We start from the raw sequence: 24,377 nt of genomic DNA, 5'->3' as shown, positions 1-24,377 counted from the left end.
TCAAACCGACTTTCACTATGTAATATTAATGTTGAATTTTCAAAAACATATTTCTACTCAAATTACAGTACGACAAAATGTGAAGTTTTGCTTTTTAGAAATACTGTAAGTAGATGAAAAAATTAAATAGCATTGTGTAAACTTGATTATTTCGAATTACGTAGTAAGGAAAAATTATATAATAAGCATAGCTAGTTTTCTTATAAATTTACACTACTTTGTTAAGATATTTAAATCTAAATAAATGAAATTTGATCGTACAATTTTGTCACTAACATATTACATAATGAACGAAACGGGATATCTTATTAACAATATACGCATTATCTTCCTATATTCTATTAATTTCAAAACGAAAATTTTATATTACACTATATACAGGCCTTTATATGCGCGTGTAATGTTGAAATAATATTCTGGTCGTATGTATAATCTATATGTATGTATCTATACATCACTATATTAATGCACTAAAAGATACCTTTGTGGATGTAGAATATGCATCACGACGAGTTTGTCATTGTTTTAACATATCGGACACATACACATTGGTATATCAAGATGCATCGTCCATTTGTGTGTTCGTTTTTCTCTGGTGTGCGTTTGTGTAAAACTTCATTTTATTGCGTTCCTTTGATCTACGATTTATTTATACGAACACGTTTCCTTCAATACCTATTTCTTTACACTAGCTAAGCTAGTGTCAAAGAAAATCAAAGTACATCAATGTAGAAATAGCACTTTTGATAAAGATTTAAATTTTATACTAGATGCTCATTAATTTCACAGTAATGTATTCATACGCGTAACATTATAAATTGAATTTCTAAATGCCAGAATATTGTGCATTTCGTTATATAAGCTCTTAAAGGAAGGAAAATAGGAACCCAAAAGAAGTAGTATTGCGTTAAGTGTACATACCATGTTCAAGGTGTACAATTTCTACATTTTATTTGACTTTTTCCAACCTTCGCCTCGTTCAAAAGCATACCGATACATTTTCCGGTAGATGGTGCTTTTTATGTGAAAGGATGATGGTTACTTTCTATCCTTTTTCTTCTTTTTTTATTTTTTACTGTACGCGATCTCGTATCGAGCATAACGTAGTAGCAATCGAGTGGATTTCAGTTGACTTTAGATCGTTCGTATTTTAAACCTCACTCTATTAAACTTCATCCTCGATACTACGAAGGGGAATTTGCTGCTTGTGTGCAACTGCATTCAGCACATACATGAGCTGGTCTAATTTCTTCTCCATTATCGACAACTGCAACAATAGAATACGAATTATGCAAAACCATTAACGCCATCTCGATCTACGTGTATCGTGCTTCAATTGATCTTTTGTTCGTGTTCTGCGAGAGAGTTTTTAATTTTGCTATCATTTCCTTTCTATCGACCTCGAATCACCAGCTTTTTAGAATTACAATGAATATAAAGTGGAAAATAACTTCTACTTTATAACTAGAATTTAAAGGCTCGCGAGCTGAACCAAGTGGAAATTCAAAATATTTATCAAAATAAGTGCAAATATATATTATAACACGTTACTTATTATTTTTATATTATTGGCTTAAGTGACATAATTATTTTTATTATCTGAAAATGGTACATTCGTAATAACACCATTAATTAAGCTTAAGCTGTAATGTATTATCAATTTTCCTTTTAAATTTTAATAATTAAAAGAAATGACTTTCGTATATTTCCACTATATGACGTATAGTGGATATTAAATTAAAGCAATCAATTTCAGATAAAAAACAGACGGATATTGTTTGGATATAGTTTCGTTATAATTGGCAATTTAATACCTAATTCATATAGTATATTGATGATAGTTATTGTTCCGAATGTGAAAGAAAATTGCATTCATCTTTTGCAAACTCCAAGTTATCAGACTATAAAAAGTTCAATGTTTAAAAAATATGGTAACCTTCATGTAAGAGGCTGGAATTTTATTTTTATAATAAGCTTAAAGTTTTATGACATAATTATTAGAATAAAGAAACATCGTTGAAACAAAGTCTTGCTTAATTTTTTTTTTTTTACGTAATATTATGGAAATTGGTTTAAAATGATAGTAGCATGACAATGTTAAATTCTTTTATAAAACATAAATAATTACAACATAAACAATAATTACATAAATAGATACAACATCTCGTGGGCCATTATTATAGATAGGAGATATTTTGCCAATTTGTATTTGTAATATTTTGATGCTGAAATAAAACATATTACTCGAACGCTTATACTTTGTCGTTAAAAAAAAAAAAAAAAAAAAAAATAAGAAAGAAATGACAGTTGAAAACTTATTATTCTTTAGATTGCCGAATAGTTTTTAAATCTATCATAAATTCAAGGTAATATTCAATTAAAAAATCTTTCCATCTTTAATAACATGATCTCAAATAAAATATTCATTAGAAATTCAATATTTAACAGGATTTGAAACATGATAATGTTAAAATCCTTTTCTTTATAATTTTCTAATAAGTTATTTGATTGGTAAAATTGTAAGTGCGGACTATTTGATGTTAAATGATGGAAAAAAAATTTTATTGAAATAAAATCGAAACGATTAAAGTATTTTTTGGCGAATAAATTGAAATAAATGTACAAAAGAATTTTACAATATCAGATGTAATTTTCAACAGCATATTTATGTTACAATTGGAAAAAATTTAAAAGAAAAATTGATATAAAATAATTGGCTTCTGTTTATTGTATATATTTTTTTTTCTCTCATTTCTTTTAGAATTCTCGACCTCGGCACTGAAATCCACACAATATCGAATTATACGTAAAATAAGTAGTGTCAAGCATTCGATAAATAAAACCTTTATGTTGTTAAATAATAAATTTTATAAACCAAAACTTTTCGATGGCTCAACAATAGAAATATTTGCCAATATGAATGATTATTGTATCGAGGTCACTTGTCGTGCATTACAGAGATCAAAATATTTACCAGAAATAACATTTATTAAATATATATATATATATATATATATATATATATATATATATACAATCCAAAGAAGAATATATTCAATAATTCAAGAATTGTGGCATGACGTATGCATTCAAAATCAATGACTTGCTAAAAGCAGCATAACGGAAAAATAAGGCACGTGAAGTGGTAGAACATGAAAAGCATTAGTTATTATTTTATATTACTTACGAATAATGTATGTAGTACCATTGTATCTACAATGGCAACCAAATTATATTAAAAATTAATTTATTAACAACAACAATGACGAAAAGAAGGGAATAAAGCATATATAGCGCGATTTCGTTTTACGACTTTTATGAAATTCTTCGGATATATCGTCATCATTAGCCACGTTGAAGATTCATAAGCTTGACGTCATATAATTATTTATTTTAAATATTAATTTTCAACGACAAAGTGCTAGAGACACGTAGAACTTCGAATAACAATCAAGCTATAAGATACATAATGTCTTCATTTTATTCCTTAGTCTTGTTCGTGGATTACCAGCCGACCGAATATAAATTTACTCGTATCTCTCATTTACATTATAAATGCTCGCGATATGTCGCGACATCCTTAAAAAAATCGTTTTAATTAAAGGAGCGACGATATTAAAAAAAGGAGGGGAGGAAACTGTTTCGTCGACCAGAAACACCAGTTCACATTCATTTTATTTCACATTCGGAACTGTCTGCTCGCAAGTAGCGGTCCCCGCCGCTCGGAGCAACAAATTTTTTTTTGGACATTTGCTTTTCCTCGTCGAGTCGGCTGAGCCGTAGCGCATCCAATTAAAACGAAGACGATGAGAAAACGAAAATATATGACCATTCACCTGCTGCTCGACTCTGTAGAGGCGTGCGCCAATTGTCATTGGCTTGATATTACCAGCCCGATCGATCCCTGCAAGGTAGCTACCCGGCTTACCCAAAGTTTGATCGAGGCGCCTCTGCAGCTCCTGTCGGCACAACATCGATTTTTATAACGAGCGCTCGACCCCGCATTAACCGTCTATAGCGCCCACATCCACCCGCGCATCTGCATTTTAAGCTTTCGCCTACGACCTCAATGCACACACGTGTACGCGATGGATCTTCCCGGGCATCCGGCCCGATATCCCGTCGTCGCCTCATCGATCCATTGCGCAAGATTTTCAGTGGCGCCGATAGGATATCGGCCGGTCGACGAGAATCACTCGCTTTTTTGTTTTGTTTTGTTTGTTTTTGTTGCCACGACCATCCCAAGCCGTCATTTCATCGCGCCTTTAAAGCGGTCTCGTCGTCTAATTTTAACGTCCCCGTTGTTCGGCCGAAGGCAAACGGATTATTCGAACGAGTAATTGTTGTATTTGAAAATTCAAAAGGCAACAGCGCCCGCGATCGCCGCGATAGCATTATTAGCGTCGCTCCAACGATAAGGAGGATAAAGTAAGGTCGACGATACTCAACGCGTAACACACAAATACAGCAATGGATAAAGGAAATATTTCAAAATTCGTCTCGATAACGCCAACAGCCCAAATAACATTATCCGGCTGATCCTCCTCGATCAACGCTTTCGCCACTTAATAACCTACGGAGCGACTATTTATTTCGCGTAACAAAGGAGTGCAAATCTATCGAATTAGCAGCTACTTTGCTCCAATGACTTTCCAACACGAATCTCGCTTATTTATCGATAGAGCCAACTACCCGGCTTGTAAGTAAAAATATCCACGACTCAACGAATTATTATTCTTACCTTAATCCGCACCATCATATTGAGATGACCTTGGCTGTACTGTTCAATGACATCGCGTACATCATAGGGTTTGCGTGCCTGTTGAAACTTGCGACGTGCAACGAAGTATTTGATCTTACGAATGGCTCGTATCGCATTCCGGTGTGTCTCCGTTAATCTAAAGTTTTTATATTTAATTATACGTTCGTGTCGCATACGATACATTATATTATGTAAGCGTAACTACATATATGTAAGTATTTATTACGACATTATAATTATGTCAAACGCAATGCGAGATACATACAATTAATGTGTAAATTGATGGACGGGATTTTAGTGTTTCGCATTGTTCGTTATTGCGTTGAGGCAAATGTATCGATGCCAATTGCCAATTGGTTTGCAAAACTCTCGCTGTTTAACATTGTTCAAGTTTTGATAGTAACGATTCAAAATCCTTGTGCGTAAGCGCACTCGACATTAAAAACCATACTACTTATCATGAATTAATTACATTGCTTGCAAACATTAAAGAAAAACAGTAGCTTTATCGTTGCTAAAAATCAAAAACGATATTCGATAATCCGTATGTATTGTTTATGAATAGACCCGCGTAACTTGATGTAAATAATTATTCAATGCAATAAAAGCTTTATGAAATCCGAATTTTTTTTTTTCATGCAATGTCTTATAGAGCTAAATTACATTAGAGTCGTCAGTGCAAGAGGATAATATCAATTTTAGCAGTCTTGGTAATAAAATTTAATAGTTAGATAAACGAATGCCGGGTGATAAATATAAGTAAAAATTATAGGTTTACGTATTCTTATATATATATATATATATATAGAATTATTTTATTAGCAAAGTCTTTGATAAAACTGATAGATTGTTAATAAAAGTAACTGTGTGTCGTGGTGAGTATAAAAATATTCACTTCTGACAAGATAATAGTATACACATTTTATATTTAACTATGTAGTACATTGTATAAAACATGCATAGTATTCAGCTTATTATTATTGTAGAACATTGTAATCCAGTATTAACAAGCAACCATTATACCTACGTTACAATTTAAAAATAAATCATATGTGTTTGATAAACATAACATAAAACATACTCTTTGCAAATTCATATTTATGAAAGACAAAACGAAATAATAAATTGGCAAATTACCATTGTGTGTTGTAATAATATTATTAAGCACAACTATACGCGTACTATATAGAGTTACATTATTTTATTAAATTGCTTATTTAGATAAAGTTTTGTCCTATAAAAAATGCATTGAAATTAGCTTGAAAAGACCTGGAATATATTCGATCTGATACAATTGTAAATAAGAAAATAATAAAGTGTAGCATAATATGAAAAAAAAAAAAAAAAAAAAAAAAAAAAAAAAACATGACATAATATTCTACTTTATTACGAATTTTCAGTTTTGGCAAACGGAAATTTCCACTTAATGCGGATCATTGTACGATAAGACTTATAAAAATATATTGCAAAACGTATTCACTGGTTTGATATAATGTTTCCATTATTTTACTAAGCTAATACTTAGTAGTCCCATAATACTATTGTTATATATTAATTTAACATAATCTAACGTTTAACATAATAATATTTCAATTGTAACAATAATGATAATGATAATAATGACAATGATAATGAAAACGATAATGATAATAATTATAATAATAATGATAGTGATTATAATAAAGTAATGATAAATTGTCAGGTAGTATTGGTACATATTTACAATGGTCTTATTCATCTATAATTCATCCATAATTCAATAAATAAATACGAGTGTAATGAACGAAATAAATGGTCGAAAAAATATACATTATATTATTATATTATTACGTACGTATCGAAATTAATTGAAGAAATCAATAATTATCATAAGGAATTTTATTACCTTTCAGTTTCCAATAGCAAGGGGCCAAGCCTCGATATGGTAAAGAAATTGTTACGAAACGAAATTTTAAGTGCATAAACGAACGTTTTTCATTCATTTATGCACGAAAAAACCCTTTTATATTTTGATTATAATCTCCGCTGATTAATTATCCGCCTATTATCGTATATTAAATCATCGTGGTATCGCACAATGAGACAAATTTATTTAACGCAAAAAAAAAAAAAAAAAAAAACAACCCCTATCCCCAGATGATCGTTCGTACCGCTAAACAAGCCAGCCGATAGCAAAATTACGAAGGCACAAAGCGTTCGCGGCCCGGAGCGCCTTCCATTTAAATTGCAAATAACAAAAGAAATATTAGATTGGAAATGTTAGAAAACAGTGGCTATCTGAAAACGTTTAATCCGAGTTTGCCGGGGAGTTGCCGGGGTTTGTCCACATCCATAAGGACTGTGTGATGCATGCACTCTGATGGTACTCACGTGGTGACTCGTTGGGGCTCGTCGATGTCGATGTCGATCTCGTCGCTGGCCGCCTCCGTCACGGAGCTCGTCTGCGAGGTGAAGAGGCTGCCCCTGAAAAAGTTCAACGCGCGCCATTCAGCTGGGCGCGGACACGAGCTCGGAAGCCAAATAAATCGCCATAACGAAATGTTCGGGCGACTTTGTGCGAGGATAAGGATTGTTGAGCGATTGGACGGCTCGCTGAAACTTCCTTGTATAATTGGGCGTTAAAGCTCGGGCCTTTAAGAATTATTAGTCGACATGGATACTTTCGCTTTTGGCCTCATCCCCGACATCTTTGGGTAGTGAAAGTTCGGAACGAGCCTACCGCACTTTCCTTGCCCCTTCGACTGCTTTATTCACTAGGCGTATGATTAATGTGCACGTCGATGTAATTCGTACGATTGTTATTTAAAAGGGGATATTAAATTCATCCATAGCTGTTTGCGCGGATGCGCGAGTGCGCGCGCGATATCTACGGATTATTTATTATCTTGCAGATGTAGCATTGAAAATTTTATGGGAAACTTTGCCTTACGTTTTTCGACGATTTCAATGAATTTCCAAATAATACGATACAATGTACTTTATACTAGATCCCTTCTCATTCGGATTACAACGTAAGCTTATTACTTTGTTAATAAATGATGAATTATTTCCATTGTATGCCCTCGCATATGAAATACTGCGGATACAAATGATCTAATATTGTGGCATAATGATAATCTTTGGTCATTAAAAAAAACGTATTTCTAGGTAGTTGTCGTTATCATAGCCAAGTATTTATCATAAGATTATTTAATATCAGCGCTCAGTGTGGCAGGAATTTTAGTCGAGAAAACAGTGTGCATAAATCACGACGAATCACGATGAATCACGACGAATCACGACGAATCACGACGAATCACGACGAATAACGACGAATAACGACGAATAACGACGAATCACGATGAATCACGATGAATCACGACGAATCACGACGAATCACGACGAATCACGATGAATAACGACGAATAACGACGAATCACGATGAATCACGATGAATCACGACGAACCACGATATATAATAACGTCGTACGTACATATCTCTTACGAAATTCTTGATTCACTCGATTATCCATGACCAGCCCTAATTTCTGTAATTTATGTAAACCGATTTTGGTAATTATTCAAATATACGATCGCAGCGAAGCTTTAATTCACGGCAACACGAAGCCTCGCTACTTGGTCAATGAGATAATTAGGCTTACAGAGAATAATTGGAAACAATGTATTTGTTTTATTAAACGACAATTACAACACGAATGGCAAATTCGGTGGAGCATCGTAAGTATTGCCCGCTAATCGACATACGTCGAGCTCATTAACGACGAAAATATCCAATTGTTCAGGCTAGTCTGGCCGAGCGGCATTTGATCCGCGTTAGTATTGAGACACGAAGGAGCGTAATCCTAATCGTAAAACTCGACGTGAAAATGAGTTGAAGGATGTGGCGCTCATTTAACGGATAAACATGAAAAACTCGAGTATATATATATATTAGTATTCGTAACTCTGTTGAGTTGGTTGAGTAGGTAGGTGCGGGACCGTCCCCCGAATCAGCCTCTTTCAATTTTTCAAGAGCCAAATTAGCCGTCCTGGGTAACTGATTAAAGCCGCGGAAATGCATTCGCCGAGAATGAAATAATCACGTGATGTCGGCTGATAATCCACAGCTGCCTGCGCTCTGCCCATGAATTCTTTAATTTCATGCATAATAAGCCCGGGTAGAGCGGTGAAATTTAATAAATATCGGATGCCCCGGCGAAAAACAAACCCCCTCCCGGCCGCCGCAAGGGATTCCTACCGAGCCCGGTCGAACTGAATCCCCGGATTCCTTCCTTTCCTCTTTTGTGCGATCGTCCCCCCCCCCCCCATCCCCCCCCCCCACCCCCCCCCCCCCCCCTCGGTGTTGGCGACCGTCCCCCCCCCCCCCATCCCCGCCCCTCGCCCCACCCACCGCAGCTCGTGTGCGTGTGCGTGTGTTGGGTCAGGGAGAGACGGAGGGTGGTGGTGGTGTTTGAGCGGTTGGGGGGAATGGGTGGGGCGCGGAGGAGCGGCGTGGGCGTTCGTCGGGGACGTTTGTCGGACAGGGGCCGCGTGTGTCGGATGCGCCCGGGGCTAAAAATACGCCAGGCTCGTAACGGCCGAAATGAATCGTCCTACGATGGATTGGCAAGGGAGGTGGGTGTTGACGGAGGATGGTGGGTGGTGGGTGGAGGGTGGAGGGGCGAAAGTAGGCTGGCTGGCTCATTTTTACACGACTCCTTGCGGCAATCGCGTGCACCCACGCGGAAAAGTACTAGCCGCGCGAAAGCACGCCGGTGGGAATTAGCGCGTGCCCTCCTATTCGGGACTCGACTCATTCGATAAAGTGGCAAAGATGTGCCGCTCGTGGGGCCGTTGAGGTGGGACGGGTGAGCTGGGTCGTCGGTAAAAAGGTCCGTCCTCTCGTCCATAATAGCGACGACTGCTCGCGAGCAACGACACGAGAGCGCCCGACGAACTTGATGTGTAATCATCCGTACGCGACCGTTGGTGCTCATCTTTGACGAATCGTCGAATCTTTTTTTCTTGACGATGATGGATAATTCAGAGTAGAGTGGAAGAAAAAAGAAGGGACAATCCATGACCGGATTTTGGAGGCTTAGCGGTTGTTGTATAGGACTTGCGTCGCGAATGAAATCGATGACGTGATTTTTATCCTTACATATTTAATTACTACGCGCGGATAAAAAGAATTTTTTCCGTTTTTTTTTTCTTTTTTTGTTTTTTGTTTTTTGTTTTTTGTTTTTTGTTTTTTCATTTTTGTTTTTTCTTTTTTTGTTTTTGTTTTGTTTTGTTTTGTTTTGTTTTTTGTTTTTTTTTGAGCGATGTAGTAGATGTTGTGCTAAGAAGTAAAAAATGATTAAAATATCCTTTATAAATATGTCGAGAGAGAGAGAGAGAGAGAGAGAGAGAGAGAGATACGATAGCAAGATCGTTATTTTATAATTTTACTACGATGTTTGACGAATGATGATGCGTGAAAATAATGGCAAAGCTTTTAATAATTGTTCGTTGTTGGCGAAAGTTGGCGAATCGTTCGTACTAATCAGCTGCTTTGCTTGCATCAGCAAATTTTTAAATATGCAATTTGAAAGCCCCTTTATGGAATGTTTAAGTATCGTTATTAAAACTCTGCTTGGATGTTTTATTAGCCTATTAGATAGCCTATCGCGTGCTCTTGGAGCATCGACTCGTTGTCACTCTGGCAAACAAAGCTTTGCCTAATGAAAAATTTCTGAAAATATGACCAGCCATGATAGCACGAAGAAGTTTAGATTATGAATGAATTGCATATTGTTGGATCGGCTGATGATTGCTGATCATGTGATTCAAGGGTTTCTTTAGCTAAATAGGTATTGTCGCATTAAGAGGGCTGGAGCCGAAAGAGCGAATAATGGAACGAAGGGTGTTTCGTCAAAATTACAGCTCCTAAGCCAATAAATTTGAAGATTAAAAAACATGGCGACGTACTTGGAGCTTCCAACCAAACTTGATATGCCATTGAAATTTTGCCGGACATATTGAAGTGAAATGCCACGCGCGTAATCGCATGTACTTTAACGACCAATGTGTGAAAATAAGCTCGTAACCGCTGTTGCTGCGTAACAACTCTCGCGCGACTTTTCCCTCGTCCCCTCTCTCTGTTTTCCCTTATCCTCCCCTCCGCCTAGCCATCCTTTACCACCGCCGCTACTCCCTTTGAAATAACGATGAAAAAAATGCACGTAGTATTTGTTATCAACGATATCAACAGTAGCAACAGTAGCAGCAGTAGCAACAGTAGCAACAATAGCAGCAACAACAACAGCAGCAACAGCAGAAGCGACAGCAACGGTAGCAGCTCATTCTACCTGCTTACTCGACTCATTCGACTCGTTTATGAGGGAAAGGAAGGCTGGCCGCACTAACACAGTCGCACGAAATTCGACAACCGACACGATAATAGCGAAAAGTCTCGCGTCAACTCCCACGATCGTCGATGTTTTTTCACGCTCGAGCGAAATCGCGTAAGGACGTCGGAGGCGGTGGTCGGGGACGGGTGGGAGGGAGAGAGGGAGGTGGCGAGGGGTCGAGGTGCCGAGGGTTCGAGTGGTCGTGGGAGATCGTGGGGATCGAGGGGGCTGGCTGTGGTAGGAGGGGACGCGGACGGAGACGATTGAAAAATCGATAGGTTGATGAGGAGCGAGGGAGGATAGGCGGCCGACGCGAAATAATCGAACGCCACTATTACCACCACTCACCGGTTTTCCCTCCTGACCCTGTTGGGGGTGCAAGCCTTGGGCTCTTCCATGTAGAAGATGATGTCACCGTCGTTGTCGAGGCGCGAGTCCGTCTGCGAGCTCTGCGTTCCCATGGCTGCTGCGCTTGTCTGCTGTTGCTGTTGTTGTTGTTGCTGCGCTTGTTGTTGTTGTTGTTGTTGTTGCTGCTGATGCTGCTGATGCTGCTGATGCTGCTGCTGCTGATGGTGATGATGATGATGCTGCTGCTGATGCTGATGCTGCTGCTGATGCTGATGCTGCTGCTGCTGCTGTGGATCCTGCTCGATTTGCTGGACGTCCATGCGGTTTCGCGACTTCCGACGCTTTAAGACGCTCGCCTTTTTTGCCACCTGGATGATGAGAGACTGAACCCCCGATGCCCATTACGATAAGCCAACACACACAGCATGCACTACCCTAAGGTTCGGTTTTGCAAATCGGCAGGCAAGCCGTCAAAGCCGTCAAAGTCGTCAAAGCCGTCAAAGCCGTGAAAGCCGTGAAAGCCGTCAAAGACGGTCAAAGACGTAAAAGCCGTAAAAGTCGTAAAAGTCGTAACGTTTTTTTCCGCGCGTGCTATTATGCGTATTGGCCAAGGACGTGCTTAAAGTATGACTTTGGCAGGCTTTGATACAACGCTTGCTCGGTCAACTCTTGCCGGTAAAATTCCGTTTTTCCTCATTGCTCGTTCTTCCTGTGCACGCGCACGTACACGTGGCTCTGCTTCCTTTATTCCGTTTGCTCCTCATTTAGTTTGTCCTACTGTTTGTAGCGACATCAACTGTCGGGCTTATGTTACTTTGGCGCAGACATTAATGATACGCTTGACACCTCGGCTCGATTCGAGCTGTCTAATCGACGTGAAAATCTTGCTAGTGTCCGTTTAGTGGAGCATGAAAGCGATTTGGATAAGAGAATGCGGGAGTAATACATCATGCGCCCTCGAGGAATTGATTCTGTCACGGGCTAAGAAGTACGTTAGATAGGGTCAACGTTGCCTCCCGTTCGATTTGATTTGTCGGCATAAAACGTTGGCAAATTAAGCGGAATGTGAGTCGCGGTTAAGGGATTGGAAAATGTTGGAATAGTCGATGACGAAATGTGGCTCTGTGGCTTGAGAATCGATGGCCGTCGCGCAATAGCGCGTCTCGAAATGCGATGGATCGACATTTTAAATATAAATATTGTTATTCTGATAATGTTACACCTCAGGCGATTTAAGAATTACAATTCAAGCTCTGTTTGACGTAATCGTGTAAGGACGAGCTTACATCAGCTTGAAAATTCGACAACAATCTATCGATCCATTCATTCCTAGTCTACAACAGGGAAGTATTTACATCCAATAAGCAAGCAATTTCACAAAATAAATAAATTTTCACGTAAAGTTTTATTAACGCTAATAATGAGAGAAAAGGATAAGAGATATTGGCCCAAGTTAAAGTATCTTTTTATGTTCTGTTTGAAATTATGTATCGAATTACTGTAGTTGGCAGACGCTTGTAAAATCAAGTTGTCAACAGCGTGGGTAACGCCGAACTGCCTCACGCAAACCGGTTATCAATCTTTTTTTTTTTTTCTTCTTTTTTTTCTTCTTCTTGTTTTTTAACGGTGAACTTAAAAAGTGGGTAATACTTGAACACCGAGTACACGAATAATGGATGTTAACGTAACGGTATCTGTTTGACTTCGGATGAACGTCCAGATTGCAAATTGATTATTTTATCTAAACAAATCAAGCATAAATGCGCGAGCTCTGCGTTCATTTGAAATATTAAGGTTTTTAGTATCTTTAATATTATTACGTCGACTAGCATCAGAAAATAGATTATGAGATAAAAAAATGAGCGGTGATATTGATTTAACTCTAGCGATCAAGACTTGTTGAGAGCCGATTGATTAAATTGTTAAATTGAAATACGAGCATCTTGCATTATCGACAATAAAGTACAGAAACGAAAAGCCGATTCCTTCGATAACTTGCTTGGGTCTTGACATAATTGTGACAAACAAAAAAAAACAAAAAACAAAAAACAAAAAAAAACAAAAATAAACAAAAAGAAGAAAAAATACATACTATTTTTAGTAAAATACACGATATAGCGATAATCCTCGGACTCTCTATTGCAAAAGTTCAAGCTATCGATAATGCACTAAGCGATATAACTTAAAACCTTAACTACACTTTATCATGCGCATCGACGCGCTAAACATTATTCTTTCAATTATACATATGCACATAGTTAGTTACGCGTGATGCTCGGAAAAATCAGCGCAAGGTCAAAAGCAGCCGAATAAGTGATCCGTATGGAATAGGATTAGGTGGAAAGGGAAGTGGAGGAGTGAGGGAGTGAAAATCCATAGGACGCGCTATGGGTTTGGCGATTGTTACGGTTTGGTTTGGGCAGGCCGAAAGGCAAACACGAATACGCTCACCTTACGACGACGTTCGAGTCAAGGGACCGAAGTGCTATTATTACAGCTCAATGATTAAAAATAAAGCTCGACTTGGAAGTTAAAAGGCCGCGCGACAAGACCTTATCATTATCGAATGCGCCAAAGTAATACGCGAGCCTTATTTTGCTTATTTTTTAAAATACAAAACTGAAAGCGAAGAGGTGACGCGGGCGGCGATTGAGGATGCGAGAGGGTGGGGGAATGGGGGTAGGGGGTACGGGGGGTGTACGATAGCGGCGAAAATTAAATGGGAAAGCTTGAGAAAGAAAGAGACGAATGGGAAAGAGCAGAAGCGAATGACGGAAGATTTGCGCTAAAATGTGTAAGATCCACATTGTTGGATAGAGCGTCCATGTATTAGTGATAAAATGAAGTGACCAAGAAACCATTACTCAGAACTTATATACACCTCGCGAGCTCTACGTACATCGTGCATTCTTTTTGCGTTACGTATGCAAAGACGCGTACGGGGACAGGAGGGGATTGTGTTACACGCTCGACTACGATGTATATTACAAGTGTAGTTGGAGGGGGGAGCCGCGGATAGGGGGTGATGGGGGATGATTGAGGTGCGGGGGGGGGGGGACAGTTTTTTTTTTTTTTAGATTTGGGTGGTGGGGGGGGGGGGGGGTGGGGGGGGGGGGGGGGGGGGGGGGGGGGGGGGGGGGGGGGGGGTACAAGCGAACAAACATACAACGAGAACAGCTCGGCAAAGCTTGGCAAACGACCGTTTGAGCATAGGCAAAGCATAATTCCGGGCACATGCTCTTTACTCATTCTCTCTCTCTCTCTCTCTCTCTCTCTCTCTCTCTCTCTATTTTATCCGCCCACCCTTATTGTTTGTCAGCACTGAATACAATGTATACACACTATACTGCATTATTTATGAGAATTTAAGATAAAGCCCTGCTCCGAGATATTAAAGTTGAGTACAAATTTTTTTTTTTTTTTTTTTTTTTAGTACGAGAATTTTTATATTATTAATTAATAAGAATGTCGATGGCAATTTTATACGTAAAGTTATTTCAACTTGATACTTCATTTATTCCTTTATAAAAAAAAAATGGTGTACAAAGTATAAGCACGAAAGGCTAAAGTATTTCTTGATTGAAAGGAAAAAGACGGATGTTATTGTTAGGTGTTGCATTAGTTAGGTAGTTCAGGTTGAATTTGTGGATATGAAAAATGAATTTCTTGGGCAATAACTAGAGTTACATGACAATATACATTATTAATAGGGCTTCATCTTAATATTTGTCAATGTGGAAGACGATAGATTTCTTTAATAATGAAAACAAAAAACAAACTAAAAAGAAGAAGACAGAAAGGGAGAAAAAAGATACACACAATTAGAGAACCAAAACTAGCTAGATAGTGAGTTATCGAGAATATTTTTTTTTTTTTTTTTGGTATTAACCAGATGAAAAAGTTCCTTTTTACTAATAATGAAATATGACAGATAAACATAGTTAATAAAGAGAATAAATAAGTAGTACTGCGCTTTCAGTTTTATCGCTGATACATACTATACGTATTAGACCTATTTTCAACAAATTGCTCAAATGGAATAAAACGTTAGCAGATTAAAAAAAAAAACGGAATTATATTAATTATATTAACGTTAGCTGTTGTTATTTTTAATGGAAGCTTCGTTAAATTAAACGATTAACCTTCGCCTTAGAGTAGCTGATATTTAAAGGTAATATTTGTAATACTTAATTATATAATATTATAATATTGTGTTAATGTTTAATTATATAAAAAGCGTTGAATTGTTTATGTTAATCCGCTAATTTACGAGAAATTGCTCTAATTGAGTTGCATAGTAAAATAAAAAGTGCAGTTAACAGTAAAGTATAAAGCAGATGATTTAAAGTAGCGTATTAAACAAAAAAAATTTATCGTTTCAGAACTGATAGTACCATTGTAAGCTTGGCGCTGTTAAGATATTTTCCTCGCATTTTCAATCCAGACATCCGTACGTGCGCTTATGGCTGTAATTTGAATTAACGGCTTTTTGTTTTCGCCGTCACTTACTAATTACGTTGGTCGACGATGTAACGATTTCGTTGAGAGCAAGTGAAAGTCAGCGTATCGGTTAGCGAATCTTTCCCTTTGCTTACGATATCTCGACGTCTAGCTTAACCACTTACTGAAATTAAATGCTAATGAATGGTAAAGTACGCGTGACAAAAAAAAAAACGCACACCCGCGCGAGCTTGCGAGAAACAACGATAAACGCAAAATCCGACAGAGATGAAACAATGGGCTCCAACGTTAACAGCTCACATCGATATTAGCACCAAATTATCTACAATAACGCGTATGATCGTTGAAATAATTTATTGGCGACTCGGAGCGAGCCCATTCGCTGAGGCACAGGACGCGAAGATTTACACGTGAGTGTGAAGCACCTAATCGAAACAGTTACATCCAACATCTAACGGCTACATGCAAAAGTACTCGATGGGATGGGGAGGTGGGGTCAGAGTGCCGCGATCTTACCTTTCCAAGGGGCGTCGCAGGCTGTCCCGTGGGTGCAGTGTCCTTTACGTAAATGTTCCACGTAGCGACGCTGTTGGTCGACTTCTCGGCCGCGTGACACCTCCACAGACACTGGATCAGCATCGCGGCCGCGGGGATCTGACGATTAAAGTGCTTCTGGCGCTGCTTCTGCTGTACCTTCAGCGCGAAACCGGAGCCCAGAATTCCCTGAGAATCGAAGGATTAGGTACCGTAGGTAAATACGGGCCGAAAGACTAGGAGTATGGAACTCGGGCACATTGGCGCAACAATCATTCCCGACTGACTTGGTACGACACGGGTCCAGCACTTTTCTACTTTTACGACGATTCGAAATTCGCGAGAACAAATTGCATAATCGCACGTCCAACGTGGATCTTACGTGTAACTACCGATACATACGATTAACATTCGGATTTCTAACTGTGATTGATAACTCTAGCACCTACTGAACCCGTGCACGTACTGAACCTTGCATATTTCGGCAACGCCATTAGCGCGTAATTTAATTCGGTAACGAACTGTTGGAATATCTTACGGCTGGAAGTGCAAAGAAAGATATAGCAAAGACACTGAAGCAGGAAGCGACGATTTTTCCCATCCAGGTCTGAGGGACCGCGTCACCGTATCCAATTGTCGTGACGGTTATCTGAAAGCAGAAGGAAAATCATTCGACCCTATGATGTTAATAGCTCGAGTCGACGTCGAGTTATGAGTCTTGTGATAATAATGGGCAGTGGGGTGTGAGATAAATTTAAGATTAAGTTGAATGTTGTGGAATGTGATTGTTGAGCGGCATTGGCACCGTTTCTACGCCAAACTATTTTGTTTTCTAGGCAATTATTGGCCAATTAAGGGAATCACTTTATAAAATATTAATTTTCATAATATGATGTTAATAATAATTCAATAACAGCTGTGTCGCGTCGTTACGAATGACAGTCTTGTACAATTAATGCTTTTTTCATCATCTTTTTTCGTTTCGCCACGAAATATTATTATTTACGTGTTAAAATTAATTAAAATAAACGATATACCGAAAATTTTACATATCCGCGCTTGAGTAATATACTTCAAAGTTAAGACTATTCCTCATGGAATTACAAAATTTTAAAATCCCTTTGTGAAAGTAGCATCTCAAAGGCTTAAATTTCACCATTAAAAATTGAAGTACAAAATAACGGGCGCGTAAGGGAAAGCAAAGAAAAGAAATGATGAGAACATAAAAGGAGAAAAAAGGAAAAATGTTAGTAGATTAAAAAAAGTATGGGCAATATAGAACAATTGCCATTAATAAATTGTCAAATTAAAAATTTAATATTTTAATCGTTCCAGTCGTGTGTCCGTACTGGCATTAAAATATCACTTACCACGCCCCACCACAAAGCGTCAGCATAACTAGCAAAGTCAGTCCTGCCCTGCGGTCCGACGACGTCCTTTTCAGCCAAATATACAAAGTAGCTACTAAATATGAGACCAAGAAATCCTATGTACAATGTGGTTATTAATTCCTGAAAAAGAAAAATTCACTGAAAAATTGGGCTCGTAATATCATTTGCACGACCATTGCCTTTTTATGCTTCTTAAAGCAAAGGTGCGATCATTTTCACCGCATTGCTCTTCGTCAATACAGTTGTAAAATAATTAAGAGAGAGAGTGAGAGAGAGAGAGAGAGAGAGAGAGAGAGAGAGAGAGCGAAAAGATTTAACATATTTTACAACTTTTATTTTTTACACGTGCCCTCGCCAAGGTCTTATGCAAATCGATATATTTATTGTTATCGCGTGTTTTGTGCATTATCATTAAATACAGCCTTTGCTATTCTACATTGATCGATTCGACAATTACATCCGGGAAAGTACAATCAAGAGTGTCGGTTGTGACACGCGACTAAGTATCTCGCCGCGCACATCTCCATGCGCCACCTTACGTTTTCTTTCACTTAACCCGCTGTTTTTACTCTTATCTACCTGACATTGGAGAGACACGAGTTATTACCCCTCCCCCCCCCCTCCCCCTCCGTCCCTCTCTCCTTTTTTTTTTATCAAGGATGTATTATTAGCCGTTAACGTAATAACGTTAACGCATACTTGTATAGTTGGATTTAGCTGTGCATTTTTTTTTTTTTTTATTAAAATTGATCATACAAATTGATGTACGGACTTGTCAACATATCTAATCACAAATTAACCCAACGATTATGTATTATTTAAGTTAATGAGAATTTGTCGGAATTAACGGCATCTCTAATTTCTTTACAGATTACATATACTATACTCATATACGCGCATGCACAATGTATTATAGAGTGAAATTTTTGAAGAATGAGAATTTATAGCTACTTAATGTACCTGACGATGAATAAAAACTACAGATCCAAGAAGTCGCCAGGTGCCTCCTTGGCGATCTACATGAAGCATTCGTAATATTTGCAGAAATCTGATGCCACGAATGGCGGAAGTGGCGAAAACCTGTCCATTGCTGCCCACTGACAGAACAACCATTGACGCCACCACGACGATTAAATCTGCAATAAACCACATTTACATTTACGAGAATTACATGCATTTCCAGTGATATCCATTCTAGTGATAATTCATATAAAAACATCTTATTTGAATTTAAAATTTTTAAAGTCTTGTTTACTTGGAAACTACCGTGGCTTCGTTACAACAATACATAAATCTAGCCATTCTTTAAAATTATCTTATTCCATTTAGGTATATCTTGAACGGACTATTATCAAATCGAGGATAAAATAGAATTAAATAGCAACGTACTTACCTATTATACATATTGGTTTGCGAATAAATCGCATTCTACCGCAACAACCCATGTATTTGGACCGACATCCTGCACTCCATAATCGCACCAAATACTCAACGCCAAAAAATACAACTAAACATATTTCCTGCAAGAAGAAAAGGAAGTGGCAAGAATAGCTGTTATCGATAGAGAGTAAAATTTAATTTCATTTCGGCGAGACGAGTACGTGTGAAAGGATTAAATGATAAGTCCACGGCAAAATAAGCCGTATAGAAGAATATTTCATTACTACAACTATAAGAAAATAATCGGAGAAATTTATTAATTCTCACACTCTCTCGCTAGCATTATTAACTAGAAAATCATTGGCCTGTACATTGAATATTCGTATAAATTTCAAATCCTTTACTTACCATCCAAAACAAAGTTTCATTCGCAAAGTCACTGTACTCATCTATCGTTGATAATACGCTAAATATAAGGCACACCAATACCACCATGAACCTGCAAGGGAACATTTTGCTTTCTACAATCATACAATAATTTAATAATTCTTTCGTCTTTAAGTTAAATGCGACAATTGCTTGCTATTAATGCATGACAAGCAACTCTCCGTTGCTAAAATAGTGTCATTTCCATAATTAATAAGATAGAAATCTAAATTATTATATTCTACAATCGTCGTGTGTCATTATCGTGAAAAATCTTACAAAAAAAAAAAACAAAAAAAAAAAAAAAAAGAAAGAAAGAAAAAATGTTCGCGGCTTATTTAAAATTAATATCTTCGTCGCGAACGAAAGTAGACAAGAGAGATTACAGAAAAGTTATAAAGTCATATTGCTTTGGTTAAACGAAATCCCGAAATTCTAATATGGCGATGGCGCGTCATAACGACATGGAACAACTCGCCGACGTCTCACGGTAATAATGGGAAGAAGAGGTGATGGTCGAAATTGGACAAAGTTCCCTTTCACTTCACAACAATAAGTACCTTATTTCGTTATAATAATTTTCAAAATTATTACTTTTAAATTAGTATATTTATATAGTAAAATAATCATTTTTATCATGTGATTTGTTGAATAATTGTCAGCTTAATAATTACGAAAACGTATTTTGGCCAACGATGCTTCAAACGTAATTTGAACATAAATTCTTATTTACGTAGCATTAGATGCAATTTTTGTCATACAAGCTTCATGCAGTTACGCTTAATTACCATATTTAATTTTCATGTAATTTCGTGATAATCTTTGCAAGGATTTTGCTTCTAAACAAATGTCAAAGATAATAGGTCCTGGCGAGCCCAAGCTCCAGCGCAAAATCAGCAGTAATAGTCGTAAAGTTGTGATTTAATTGAAGAGAAATTTAGAGAAATGAAAATGAAGATAAAAAGAAATAAGTAACGACAAATGTTAACTCTATTCCTCCAGAAGCTCACTCGACTTTATACAAATTTAACTTTATCAATATTTATATGCAAAAAGCGAGTGGCTATATTAGTCGCAGCAACCAACATCAACCGGCAACGTTTACATAATTAATTATTCGTCCTGGTATATGCAGTTTAAAGCAGGTAAGGGAAAGTACTGACACCGAGAAGTGGTACAGGAAGCATTTCCATCCCGTGGGACGTTCTAGGAAGTTATATACTTGGCCCTGGAAAGTTGCCTTCCCAGCGCGTCGATGCTCTTTCACGCGATACCGGCCTTCCCATGTGTTTCGGTTGCCGCTCACACTTCCCAGCTGCAGCCTCGGATCGATTCCTATAAAAACGGAAGAAAATCGTACAATGGGGTGAAAGTCGATCGAAGGCCAAGAACCAATCGGTCGTCGTCACGTTGAGCGTCATTGAGAAAGGGAGTCGTACAGAATGGGAACAGATAGAGAGAGAGAGAGAGAGAGAGAGAGAGACGAAGGAAAATTGATCAATGCGAAAAAAAAATTAAAATAATGCCCGAACGGTAACGTTCGATGTGTGAGTTTCATGTAATTGTAATTTGCATCGAGGTGTAATGGAGATACGAGGATCGCACGTAGGTGAGACCAAGCTCCCGAAAATCTCAATATAGACATATCAAATTCATCGGATTACGTTCAATAAGTCGCCAGTAGTTTTACTCGTAATCGTAAATCTCCTAGGCTCGATCGGTTTATTTGACAATCGCTCCAATTCACGGCAAATAGGCTCTTAAATAACTTGATTCCTCCTGTTTGCCGAATCCTAGCTCTCAACCTCTCAACCTAAAATCACACGATTCGTTAACTTTGGTCGAATAATTTATTCCAACTTCGCGGCAATTGCTGCCTTTCATAACAAATTCAAGCCAACGTTACCGAGCACAGATATTTTACAAATTACATAACAGACATTCCGTCCCCACGGCACGCTATCACGCCATTACCCGAGACGAGCTTGCAAAGCTTTGCATCCGATGCCAAATAAGCGTCGTAGCTTATGCCAATCGACCGCTTACAGTACCGTCGCGCTACAAGTACCGGCTGTATTACTCTTAAATTAAATTACTCTTAAATTAAATTACTCTTAAATTACGCGATCCGCCAAAGTTCGAGGCACGAGAGTCGCGGGCCCAGCCATTAACAGGAACATCGTTAAGAGGAAGATGAGTGGATGCTCCCGGATGGCTCCCTTTCTCCGACATCCCGCGATCCCGTGATTCTTGCCGTTAGACCTACCGGCGAAGCCGTCGACGTTGTCCGACTGGAGCGTGGTCGTGTCGGAGAGCGGCGACGGGGTCGGCCTGACGTCGGATCCTGGCTCCAGGTGAAACAGGTCGCTCTTGGCCGTCACATTGCCGCCGGCCCTGTCGCCAATCTGGGTGATGGTTACGTTAAGGGAGCCGCGGTTACCTGCGGATATCGACAGAGCGTGAGGGCTCGTTCATCCTCTTGTCGCCCCACTCCCGCCTACTTTCGCGTAGGTTGAGCGCTCCTCCTTCGCATCGATCCCGGCATCGAGGAAAAGGCTTCGTTACTCGCCACCTCGGACCTAAGGCGGCTCCTCATTAATAAAATGACCTTTGACCGGCTATTTATCAAATCTACAATAAATTTCATCGAGCTTCCTTTGCTCTCGCTATGCCACTTACGGAGTTTAACAAACGGTTCCGCCAACGTGATTATAACGTTGCGCAATGATTTTACGCGCACGTCGGATAATTTCCATAGGCATTTACAGAATTAACTCGGCATCCTGTCGTGTGCTATGTCCGTGAATTACAACGATCAGATACTAGAGAAAAGTCCTACTTTCGTCCCTATTCTATTTTTTCATCGAGAGGCCAAGTTCCGATCTGATAATTTGCGCAACGTGGCAAAGGATACCGCAAGCAAATTATAGATTTTATTACATTTAGAAAATCCTTATTTAGGAGATTGAAGAAATAATTGTAAATAGTGTAGTGGTAACATGCTAATATCCCACATTTTATTCTCCAGTGCCTCGATTATATGCAATGGCTGCGTGAGCTGTGATACGTAAAATAATCTATTTTATTTATTTGATAAATACAATTATGAAACTGTAATTAGGTAGATTTGATTGCACGAGCGCTCGAAATGCATTTATAAATCTATAATAGTCGCGTTAATAATAGCGTGAATTTATGAATTAGTTTTGGAGATTAAGCGAGATTAAAGCTTCACGAGTGAAGCCTTGTAAACACATTATGCCGAATTGCTAAATATTATAGATAATTAATAACGAGCACGTACACGCACATACCGTCTATTACAATAAAACATTTTGTTCGCTCTAACGTAGATATTATTTTATTATAAGCATTTCCCATATTATTTTAATAATATCCTCGTAATGTAGATATATGTTATATAGTCATGATTTATCGAGGGCAAAAGAAGTTATTAATGCAATCTTCGACATTGTCCCCTCAAAGGACTCCGATAATCGCGATTCAGAATTTCATATATTTTTATGCTTACGTTGCACACTTCGTCCATAAGTATTTAGAGAACTTTATCATAAAATCAGATCGCGCCTATGGCGAAAGTTAAAAAGATTAATAATTTAAGCGCCACTATCGCGTCATAACGAGCTCGAACTTGTATTATGCTTGCATCATCATCATCGTCATCATCATCATCATTATTTATTGTGTTTTACAATCAGCCTGGAACGATGTCCACAGCAACTACAAATTGCAATTCAATAAGTCCACGACTGTCAATTGCAATACAAACTTACATTACAATGACACGGTTATGGATAAACAAATAATTATCATCCATATGTTAAATATCATTTAATGATTTGCTTTTAAACTTGTAATCGTGTTTTGAATTCACCTTAAATCCTGGCGGGTCGATAGCAAGACCAATTAATTTCTCAAAATAGCCCCGAGCATAACCGTGTGCTGGTACACAGGTTCCCCCGTTAGTCCTTAAATATTTATAAACTTACATACCCTCGTTCTTGTCTTTTTCTTTTTTTCTTTTCTTTTTTGTTTATGAATATTCTTATCCCACCAGAGCGCCTGGAAAGATGTTACTTTATCCTAATGAATTACAAAGTTCTCGTAACGTTATTAATCACAAGTCGGCAGACAGTTTGACGTTCTTGCCCACGTTTCCATAACATGTTTGTTACTTCAGTGGCAGCGCTACCGTTCGCTCATAAAAACCAGCCTATAATAACTTTCTGGCAAAGAAGCGGATTATTCGGAGCGGACGGATCGTTCACGGAACGGCCCACTTGCTCGAGGAATGGTCCCGCCCACGACATGTCGCGAGTACGTCCGTCGAAATGCCTCCACTCTGCTTTGGAACTCACCTGCTTTGGAAGATGGTGGCAGGAGTCCCTGGACCTCCTCCAGAGGCATAGCTTGCATGTGAAAGTGGTCTCGGTGGTGGTGGGAATGGGCGCCGTGGTACTGCCTCGGTCGATCCCTCATGCCTCCCGGGGTATTGGCTAAGGCGCCGCTCTCGGGAGCCTTTTCTACGCGGCGTCTGATACTCGGGCCTCTCGGCCCGCCTCCAGCTCCTCTCGGCGCTCAGCGACAGCGGCAACGGTGGCGGTGGCGGTGGCGGTGGCGACGGCGGCGGCGGTGACGACGACGACGACGACGTCAAGTCCTCGTGGACCCGTGGCGGACGGC

General features: G+C 38.6%; 1 protein-coding gene across 1 annotated transcript; it reads right to left on the bottom strand.

Moving 5' to 3' along the window:
• Positions 1-939: 939 nt before the first annotated feature.
• On the bottom strand, positions 940-24,173 carry KCNQ (KCNQ potassium channel). The gene is made up of 15 exons (XM_011502548.1): positions 24,053-24,173; positions 21,940-22,113; positions 20,837-21,008; positions 19,656-19,746; positions 19,261-19,387; positions 18,828-19,003; positions 17,847-17,987; positions 17,015-17,125; positions 16,459-16,665; positions 11,756-11,864; positions 11,482-11,659; positions 7,133-7,225; positions 4,742-4,898; positions 3,837-3,959; positions 940-1,267 (listed from the first exon to the last, which is right to left on the bottom strand). The coding sequence occupies exons 1-15, from the start codon at positions 24,171-24,173 to the stop codon at positions 1,166-1,168; spliced, it is 2,082 nt and encodes a 693-aa protein (XP_011500850.1). The 3' UTR covers positions 940-1,165.
• Between the last annotated feature and the right edge of the window lie 204 nt (positions 24,174-24,377).

This window comes from Ceratosolen solmsi, unplaced genomic scaffold (assembly GCF_000503995.2).
Source record: "Ceratosolen solmsi marchali unplaced genomic scaffold, CerSol_1.0 scaffold39, whole genome shotgun sequence".
Classification (NCBI taxonomy): Eukaryota; Metazoa; Arthropoda; class Insecta; order Hymenoptera; family Agaonidae; genus Ceratosolen; species Ceratosolen solmsi.
Note: the sequence above shows the minus strand (reverse complement) of the source record. Positions and strands in the feature narration are given on the sequence as shown.

Coding starts and splice junctions, on each gene's coding strand:
- KCNQ (XM_011502548.1), bottom strand. CDS start 24,173: ATGAGGGATCGACCGAGGCAGTACCACGGCGCCCATTCCCACCACCAC. Junction 11,660..11,755: donor TCCACAGCAGCAGCAGCAGC/ATCAGCATCAGC, acceptor ATCAGCAGCAAC/AACAACAACAACAACAACAA. Junction 1,268..3,836: donor TCTACAGAGTCGAGCAGCAG/GTGAATGGTCAT, acceptor CTATTGTTGCAG/TTGTCGATAATGGAGAAGAA.